This window comes from Mollisia scopiformis (assembly GCF_001500285.1).
Source record: "Mollisia scopiformis unplaced genomic scaffold LY89scaffold_12, whole genome shotgun sequence".
Taxonomy (NCBI): domain Eukaryota; kingdom Fungi; phylum Ascomycota; class Leotiomycetes; order Helotiales; family Mollisiaceae; genus Mollisia; species Mollisia scopiformis.
The window spans coordinates 1,419,431-1,429,329 of record NW_017263592.1 but is presented as its reverse complement, the minus strand read 5'-3'; the positions used below and the strand labels follow the sequence as shown (position 1 = coordinate 1,429,329).

Here is a 9,899-nt window from a genome sequence, read left to right as displayed (position 1 = left end):
GATTGTTGCCCATCGTCGATTGTGTCCGTTGCGTTTTGTATAGTATGTCTTATATCTTGTGCGGGTCGTGCGGAGTGGCCGACCTATTCCATATCAGGGTGTATGGATATTCGTGATGGAGTTGGTAGGCTCCTCGGATTGGGCGTATGCTCAGGATTTCGAATACTGAATGGACTGGAGCACATTGACTGTAGGAAGCCTCTTGAAAGCTAGTCCCAACTAAGGGCTCGTCCTCTAATCAGCATGGGAGTGGAGCTTGAAAGCGCTTGGCTGTATCAAAGTCGATGCTGAATGAGAACCATTCTCTGTCAGCCAAAATCAGTCTTCCATTGAAGAAAGGAGGAAAAAATTCCATTCATCAGACAATGAAAAGAGCTGGTGCTGACCTATGTAGTCTTGTAAAACAATAGATCAGTCAATTAAAGTCCAAAAATGTAGCACCTCCTCCCTTTCAGCTCAACCCGTATCTTTTCCTCATACAAATCCACCACGTTTCCTCCGCTGTGCAATCTCATTCAACTATAATCCGTCTCATACATGAGCAATACTTTCGTCCAGGTGAATAGCATTGGTGAACAGAACGGGCTAGGTCCACGCTTGGTGCGTCCGTGGACGAAACCCAAGTATATAATGTGTAGTCTTCTTCCATGCAACACAACCTTTCCTTGTCTCCAACACAACAAACATCGACAAAGATCATCAACCATGGCACCGAACGGACAGCTACCTAGGCTCATCTACAGCCTTAGGTCTAGGCCTAATAACACCCAGAATGCTGGTATGTATACTTGGAAATGCTATTCAGTTTTGCACGAAGCTAATACATCCATAGATAATATCAACAACCTCGGTGGTGGAGCTGGTGGAGGTCTTACTGGTAATACTCAAGCAACTGGTATGCGGCCCCCTTTCCCCCCCCCAGCAAAGCCCCTGACCCCTTCGCGTCACGAAGCGACCCCGTGACCTTCTGCGTCTGACTTGTATTTCACAAAAGTATCGCAGGCTGCATGCTGTTGTTGTTGAAACAGCGTTGCTAATAAGTTGGCGCAATACAGGTCTCAATCCTATCGTTCCGTCAACAGGTTCAGTCAACAACCATCCTAGCCCTGCTCCCACTGTTCCTTCCATTGTCCCTCTTCCTACACTTCCTCCAAATACTACGGTAGCTGCAACTCTCCCTCAAATCACTGCCGGCGCCAACGGGCGTATTATCAGTCAACGTATTATGCGCGATTGGCCGTATGCGTGGATTGCTACAGCCCGAAATAATAAGGAGAGCAATCCTCATATGTGCCGCCCTTGCGCCAGACAAAAGAAGGGTGCAGTGAACGAATGCTTTGGTGGTCCATGGTGCCTCAGATGCAGACGTGTTGGTAACAGTAAGCACCAGTGCCAAAATGCTCCAGAGTTTAGGGGTCCACAGGATCGTCCAGACAAGGGCCCACCGAAGAACAACCAACGAGGTGGCAGGGGTGGTGGCGGAGCGGGAGCAGGTGGCATTACAGCTTAGTTTCTGCCGGCTTCTCAAAGATCTTTGATCGGAATGGGACATAACTTCAGGGGACAGCACACAAAAAGCGTTGCATTATGGTGAGAATTTTCGAGCATTGGATTTTGATGGATGTCTAGGGGAATGAGATGGAGAGCATGGTATTTTGCAACCGTGCCTGGCTTGGCATGGACTTTTGGAAATCAGGATCTCGGCCTCATCTCTTGATCATTGGATTTCGGAGTAAACTTGGGAGGGACAACATACAGAGCATGGCATTTTCCGAGCGTTTTTGAGATAAACTTTAAGAATTTGAAGTCTCAACCTCATCTTGCATTGGACTTGATCATTGGTGCGTGAAGAGTTCGTTCTAACTCTTTAGTTTCTGAAAAACGCATTTTTGGGTTACTATGTGCGAAAAGAATAAAGATCTGGATTTGAGATAAAGAGGTCCCACTGGTACCTTTTTTTTTTTCTCTAAAGTGATGGTTGATGTCCTTTAACAGTTCGGTATCAACGCCAAGGGCAAAGAAAATACTTACCAAACCATCAGCAATCTTCTTCGAAGCCCCAACATCCATATAATGACCACCAAGTCTTACGAGAATATGCTCCTGAATATTCCCGTACCGTTTGGTCTTGAAACCAGCTCGTTCGAGGGCGTCGAAGCGCTCTGGTTCCTTGCTCGCCATATGGTGGAGCACGGCTTGGCTCATGAGGTCTACGATTCCGAAGGGAGTGGCATAGAGAATTATACATACTGGTTTCCCATTACTAGACTTTGAGACTACCTAGAAATGCAGTACGGATAAGGATCCTTAGGAAAGAGCATCACCATTATCTTCCCGCGGCATCTCTCGCATTGAAAAGCTTCCTTTGCAAACTTGCACAGGTCCTCGATTCGGATGACGATGCCTTCTGGGCCAGACTCATGAACCACACTTAAAATCAGTGCACAAAGCTAGAGAGATATTTTAGCCAAGCATGCTACAGAAACTTCCACAGCTGTCTTCATAAATACAGCTCGCTCGAAGGGGTGTAAGTTCTTTAACGCAAATTGGTAGTATTGAGGGGTGGATAGAGAAACTCAGAAAGCAGAATTATCTCAGACCGCGAAGCAGAGCATCGAATGCGGGTGATCCAAACATCATTCCCACATTCAGCGCTTCACAGGTCGATGGATGACTGTCATCTCGCTGGATCCTTCAAAACAAAACATAAATGCAGCTGCACCACCAAGCCCCAGTGGACGACTTTTGAACTTCGTTCTATCTAATCAACAGTTTAGTATTCAAATCATGAGTGAATTCCAGCAGCTTCTCAGGCACACTTCTTGTTGCTGCCATCGGAAATCCACCCCAAAGCTTGGGATGGAAGAAGTGCTTGTAGTCTAGGTCACTTAACATATTGCTGCCCTACACTGATCCCTCGAAGAATTATCAGGAAGCTCCAATCTCTATACCGAGCACCGAACTTGGAAGCCGGATCCTCTTAAGAACCCACGTTCCTTCTTTATCCCGAATGCGGAAGCCATTGATGATGCGCTTCCCAACGAAGAGAACATGAAGGAGGAGATATCCGAGCCGAAACCATTCGAAATCATTCAAAATGAAAACAAAATGCTCCTTCTCCGTGCTTAAATTCCGACCTCGAAACCAGTCCTCAGGCTACGAACGATGAGTGGTGAAATTGTACCGAGAGATCGTTGGTCTCGAAATGGAGGAACTACCTCTGTGGTGAACATTCTCACCAAGCAACATAGTATCAATGCATAAGCAAAAGAGAGTGAGACGGTATCTGCACTCTTAGTCTCACTTCAGGTAGAATTTTCTCACTCATTGCTGACCAAGGTTCAGAATCCGAACGCATTCAACATTATGTGCGTAATCATTACAGCGTATCCATTCCCCGCTCTTCATCAACCCATCCAATCCACCGGGTATCCTCCCATCTAGTCCGCAAAAACGCCTAAACCAGATCCCAAGCACTAACGCCGCCAAAGCCCATGCCGCACTTCCCTTTCTTGTGCAAATACTCTCCCCTAGACATCCCTCTCGCATCTTTCCCATTGACAGTCGTAACCGCGTAGCAAATGACCGTTTGCCCAGGAGCACCCAGATCTCTAGCAGAGATATCTGCCCACCACCAAAAGTCGTTATTTTCCATGGCGACAAAATCTTCTTTCCTGCCGTCCAGACCCCAGATCTTGATAATGAGACAGTATGGTTTCCCCTTACCGTTTTTCTCGTGGTCCCAGTGTTCGCAGACTTTGCTGAATTGGAAACGGATTACTTCGTTTGAGTTTACCGGGATTTGCTTTTGTTGGGGAGTGAACGATGTTGCAGAGAGGCCATGATCTTCTACTGAGCCGAAGAGTTGGAGAGGTTCTGCTGGAGTGGGGCCGAGATAGTATTCTTCCCATGTCGGGATCTGTCCATCACTGTGGAAGAAGTACTTATCGTCTTGTGGGAAGTGCTTGAGGCCGAATTGATCATTTGACATCGTGAAGTAGCTGGGCGTGAAATGTTTGTTATAAACTTGGTTGCCGACATTACCAGCTCCCCAGCACGCATCAAGAAGTTTCCATTCACCTCCATCAATACGGACAGCGTTCCAAGCATGACCTGACGGATTGGCAGGTGGGACGGGTTCCCCGGGTTTGAGTGCGGTGTATCCATAACCTTTCCCGTGGCCGGTAACCATCACAGCTTCCAGGCCTGCTTTGAGAGCGATAGCGGAGAATAGCCCAGCATATCCAGCACAAACAGCAAGACCTGAAGTGATGGTGTCCTTTGGATCGACATGCTTCACATTCTTTCCAAAGAATGCAACTGTATCGTACGCGATGTTGTGATGTAACCAGGTGAAGATAGCACGAGCTTTGTCAGTTGCAGAGGAGAAAGGACTGCATAGGACATCCGCGAGATAACCAGTCATGTCGGGACCTCGTGGTAAGGACTGCCTCGGGTATTGAGCAGCAACACCATCCGGACCCGAGAAATCTCTGCAGAGTAAACAGCCAGAAGGTGGTGCTGCCATAGGTGCTGGCCGAGCTTGAATAGCACGAACTTGGGAGATAGATGGCTTGGAGCTCATATTGATAGGTGGTGGAACGCCACTCGGCTTGGGAATATGAGCTCCATCAGCGACTCTGATGCCTGTTTTGTCTTCCAAGAACTCCGTCAAGCTGTCTAAATCCCGCATCGTTCGATACTTCTCTGGTTGGTTTCCGCTGCCATCAAAGAACATGATGGTAGGATAACCTTCAATCTCGTATTGATTCAAGAAATCCTTATGTTTGTCGACATCCACCTTGGCAATGATAAGTCGATCGGAAGCAAAGGCAAAATCTTCGCCAAGCTGTTTATAAATGGGGTCGAGCTCTTTGCAATACTTGCAATAAGGAGCATAGAAATCAACCAGAGCAAATTTCCCTTCAATAGTGCTGTCGAAATTCCTGGAAGTCAACTCCTTGACTGCTGGTCCAACTGGCCTGGAATATGTTGGTGCCGGTCTAGGAGCGGGGTTTGGAGTCTCATTTGACGAATTCGAAGGTCTTGGTCCAGGAGTAGGAGGGGGAATCTCATTTATCTTGTTTCCGAATCCCATCGTCAATATCGACCGTGTTGGCCCCGAGGGCGGTGGAAGTCTTCTTTGCGGTTGTGCAGGAGCTCTTTCTTCGCTCTCATTCCTCTCGTTCACAGGTCTATCAGGCATCTTGGGTTGCCCACTTGGTCTTGGAGGCATCTTGGGAGCTATGTCTCGATCCAAAACGGGAGGCTGTCGCAAAGGTAGTACAGGAGCTGATTTGGTCGAGACCAGAGGTGTCTTGGCCGCCTTGACAGCTGCAGCTTTCTCCTCCAGCTCTCTCTTCGTTGGAGGAAGAGGTGGGAGCTTTGCCTCTCCTAACGCTGGGGGTAATTTTCTCTGCGAGTCCACCGAGGATACACTTGTGATTGATGACCCTTGACTTAACGACATCCCCGACACCGAAGAGCTGTGTGACATTATGGAGGAATTCGAGCCTCGGCGGACCAATTGTGTGTTTGGGGACAGTTGAGCTGAGGCTTTTCGAGGAGGTAGAGCTGGCTGTGAAGCCTTTCGGCTTGGAAGAGGGGGAGGAGCATTTCGGGCAGGCAGAGGAGGTGTCTTCAAGGCTATCTGCTTCGGCTGGTCTCGATCGATGGGGGGTGGAGGGAGGAGACCTTGGCCTCGCGCACTGATGGGTTCATTGTTTGCCTGTTTCGTGACCGAGGAGCTATATGTGGCGATTGGTGGATTGTTCGTTGTGTTTCTCGAAGGCAGGGCGGGACGATTCGAGGGTGGAGGAGGGGGAGGTGGTCTTTTGCCGGTCGATTGTGCATTCAAGCTCTTCCCAACACCTTGTTGATTCAATGCCGCAATACGAGCCGATAGGGACGTAAATTGAGGCTCTTCGACTTCGGTCATTATGTCTGATTTGAATCAATCGTGAGGAACTGCAGGATCGAGGGAGATTTGGTTTTCTGCGGATCGCGCCTTAGTGGTGTGTTGGTTTGCTATTGTTCGGGAACAGGAAGTAGAGGCAATTTGGAGTGAATTTCAACGAGTGTAGTTAAACAGCGAACAGAGAAGAGAAGAACGATCGAGGGCAGTTTCTTAGATTGAGGTCATGATGGAAATGTTGCCAGTCATTTCAGAAAGATGTCTGAGGATAAAGAACGACTGGCCAGGTAGAGAATGTTGGTGAGGCTGTGTGTAGTGGTGCTGTGCCGTACGGGCTGTGGCACTTTAGCAGATACTGAAAATACATTTAAGGTTAAGCTCCTCGGCCAAGCTTTTTGAAGCGGGCCCGATCTTCACGCCTCGCAAAAAGCATAAGAATATGGAAACAGTGGCTTTAGAATTCAATAAACTTTGGAAGGAAACATTAATCAAACGTCCATATTCATTCTTATTGGGAGATTTATCAAAAAATACGATGCAGCAATGAAGACGTCAAGCTTCTTTCATGAACTGGCCGCCACAACACAACTGGCGGGGCAGGTTAAAGCCTGTCTCACCACCAATCGTATTATTTCACAAGCTCACGGTGCACTCAAGACCTCGGCCATTATTGCCAGGAACAAGCATAGTGCGGGGTTAGGTTGCAGTTGAGTCACGAACTGCTAGTGCTAGGCACCACAATCACAATCTCATCAATTTTGGCATCTCATTCGAAGAGAAGCTCGATTAATTCCGCTCTATTCAAAGTCTCAAGAGAGACTAGCGATCGTATTGTAATCGCTGTGGTATATAGCATGTCCAAATCCCAAGTCATTCCAAGCCCCAACATCAGCAGAGTGAACCTGTATCACTTCCCTGCATCCAACTCCAACTCCAAAACTCCTCGCCGAATTTTCGTTAATTCGTGCCTCGCTAATTATCACACAATAAATATTACATGTATTTCATCAAATCTTTCCGAGATTATTTGGAGAGTAGTCCTCCCACGTCTTGCAGAGAATGTGTCGTTTGTTGACGAGAGATTCGAGGCCCGAGACTAGGTGAGGAGCGTTCTTGGTGGATCGTTTGTAGCTCGTAGCCCCTGTATGGCGGAGCTTTTTTAGGTTTGGGTCCAAGGAGACCCCCAACGTCTTGGAGTAGTGCTGCTGATCCTCTCCTGGCTGGGGTGGGTGAGAGTCCTGCGTCGTCGTTTTTGGAATGTACAGATTGGAGACCTCCGAAACTTGACGTCTCTCCCTCGGTATCCATGGTTTTCGTCGAACTGTGTCTTCGTGGTGGGTGATCTTCGTCGAGCAATCCTCCCACATCAAAGAATGATACCCTTCTTGGCGTGATCACAGAGGAAACATCCGCTGGACTATGAGCTTCTCCAATCTTCATCAGATCCATCTCGTCGCTCGTATCACTTCTCTCCCCAGGGAATTGCCAATCCCTTCCCATAATCTTATGTGCCTTTACCGGCACGTTTCCAGCCACGGCCATCGGTGCTGGTCGAAATGTCGCTGCTTCTGGATCTCGTAGTTCGGGATCCACACTTATTCCTAGATCTCTCACAAGATCTTCGTCACTTCCCCAGTGTCGTATTGCTGTTCCCCTCCTGCTCGACGTTCGTTCGATACTGTCGCTCATCGAGCCGAATTTCCATCTCTGTTTCTTCACTCCTCGATCTCGGACGAACGATCCCAGAACCAAAGCATTCGCTACCGCTACAGCAAACAAGATCTCAATTGACGCCAAAAGGGATCGATACTGCTGACTCCCATGTCGGTCAAGAATGTTCGGAATCCTGTAAAGTGTTGTTCCGGCCGGGAGTAGGGATCCAGCAAACAGGAAAACCAGCTGAATCTTCCTCTTGACTCCCATCTTGGATCGAATAATGATGGGAATGGGAAAGGCCACCAAAAGGATGTCGGTAATAACATCCGAGGTCCCCATCGTCAACATCTGAGCGTATCCTTGCCTACATTTTGGCCCCGGATCTGGTGTGACTTGCCAATAGTGGTCGAACGGCTGACACTCGGAAAGATCCGCAATAACAACTGCAACAAATGTCACCAGCAGAAACCATCTAATGCCCATGAGCACTCTTTCGTGTGACCGAGTCCAAATATTGAGAGTGAGTCGTTTAAAGAATTCGCTGATGGTAAGTTTGAGCATCCACAGCCTACACGAGTCAGTGATCCGAGCAACAATTGGGTTCTGGGAACCTACGTTGCCGCATAAAATATCCTTGAGACCAGCACCAACCGACTCCCGATGGACCTGCGCCAAATGTCTTCGTCTGAAAGTCCAGTAGTGATAGCATTATTCGTCCCAAATAGCAGAATCACATGCACAAAGGCCATGCGTATAAATAGCGGTATCAAACATGCAAATGCCAACCAATCTTCCCTGAAAAGCTTTTCCGTCCGTATATATCGTCCGCAGACTCGAAATAATATTATAACCGCGGCAAAAATGGTGCACCACCAGCAGACCAACAGTGTCGCTTTATCATCGTGGAAGGTTCGGGCAGGAGGAGGACTCGAGTATATTGACATATTCACAGCCGGATGGCTTTACCACGCCCGCCTACCTCCGCGGAGGGGACGAGCGAGGAGGGGAGAAACTTCGCCGCGATTGTTCTAGGTCTCGACAAAGATCAATTGGGCACATTCCTATTCCGACTTCGAGACGACGGGAGAAGCTGATTTCGAGGAATGTGGGACATGAGCCTCAGCATGTCAAGACTCGAGAAGTGACTTGTCGCGTGGTTGTACGATCAGGGAGCTGGTGGATCCCAGCAGGATGGTTCGTGGTATTGTACGTAACGGGGATGGCAGAAGCGGGGAGAGAGGTCGTCGAGGTCGCTGATCGACGCTGGGAGGAAAGATGCAGAGGATGCAGAGGATATTGAGAAGGCGACGAGAGTGGCAAGAAGAGGGCAGGTCAGGCAGGTTGTGAGGCGTTTCGGCGTGGGACGGTGAGTATTGAAGAGGAGGAAGACGAGCAGGAAGGCGAAGAGAGTATGTAGGACAAGGATATGCGAGCTGCAGCGACGAGAGCTCGAGCTAATGATAGACTGCCAGACAGATTAGGATTGCAAGTGTTGGGTCATAGAATGATGGGGCTGGGCCTTGGACAGAATATTGATTGAGGACCCAGCAAATGAATGATCCGGGCCAGGATGCTTTTACGCCCAGCAACGATAGCTAAGCTCGAGTCTACGTCTACGTACGAGAGTGCGGTTACAATGGACGTACCGTACGGAGTGTATCGCCGTGCCCAGCCCAGACCAGATCCTATGGACCAGGGTGGAGGGCTTTATCTCGAGACTCGATGGCTGATACAGAACAGTACGGTACGCTTCGGGCGCGGTGCCGAAGCAGCGGATGCGACGAAGGGATTTGCACTCTAACGGCGGAATACTTCCTTCTGCTCTCTTTCCAGTCTTCCGAGAACATTAATTATTATGGTACCGTACAGAATACATCCATGCGACAACATCTGCTCCTCCTGCACGTTTGTTGAATTTGAATTGTTTGATACAGTATTCTGGCGGTGGAGGCATCTCCTCCCATCCCATGATTCCATCTTTCCGCCATTCCAGTACGGTATGCATCTGACCTTGCCCTCGCTGGGATGCTGCACCCAAGAAAGTTGGGGGGCACACGATGATTTGCAGGGTCTCCCTCGACCAAAGATAACGCTGGACGCCACCGCCCGCTGGGATAGGCCACCGCATATCAATTGTGGACATTTGCAGCTCTGCCCCATGGCGATGAAATGGCGATGCTGCTCATGCTCATGCTCATGCTCATGCCGCATCCACGGAAAATCAATCACTCCTCGTGCTCTACTTGTGAGGAGGAGTGCTCTGTGCTCTGTTTCCTTGCCGCGGCGGAGCATCGTACCGTCTCGTCTGTCTACAGTATCTGTCTGCCTT

At 48.9% G+C, this 9,899-nt stretch overlaps 4 protein-coding genes across 4 annotated transcripts; 1 reads left to right on the top strand and 3 right to left on the bottom strand.

The window, feature by feature from the left end:
- Positions 1-474: 474 nt before the first annotated feature.
- Positions 475-1,605, top strand: LY89DRAFT_718875 (uncharacterized protein). Its single transcript, XM_018218454.1, has 3 exons — positions 475-778; positions 833-895; positions 1,056-1,605. Exons 1-3 carry the CDS (start codon positions 538-540, stop codon positions 1,508-1,510), a joined length of 759 nt encoding a protein of 252 aa, XP_018071585.1. The 5' UTR covers positions 475-537; the 3' UTR covers positions 1,511-1,605.
- A 1,858-nt stretch (positions 1,606-3,463) lies between these two features.
- On the bottom strand, positions 3,464-4,768 carry LY89DRAFT_554243 (uncharacterized protein; the record flags this gene model as incomplete). Its single annotated transcript, XM_018208345.1, has 1 exon — positions 3,464-4,768. A coding segment is annotated over one exon (1,305 nt), but the record flags the coding sequence as incomplete, so codon positions are not given.
- Positions 4,769-4,981: 213 nt separating this feature from the next.
- Positions 4,982-5,938, bottom strand: LY89DRAFT_554016 (uncharacterized protein; the record flags this gene model as incomplete). Its single annotated transcript, XM_018208339.1, has 1 exon — positions 4,982-5,938. A coding segment is annotated over one exon (957 nt), but the record flags the coding sequence as incomplete, so codon positions are not given.
- Positions 5,939-6,937: 999 nt separating this feature from the next.
- Positions 6,938-8,514, bottom strand: LY89DRAFT_585462 (uncharacterized protein; the record flags this gene model as incomplete). Its single annotated transcript, XM_018209321.1, has 2 exons — positions 6,938-8,138; positions 8,186-8,514. 2 exons carry the CDS (start codon positions 8,512-8,514, stop codon positions 6,938-6,940), a joined length of 1,530 nt encoding a protein of 509 aa, XP_018071582.1.
- Positions 8,515-9,899: the final 1,385 nt, after the last annotated feature.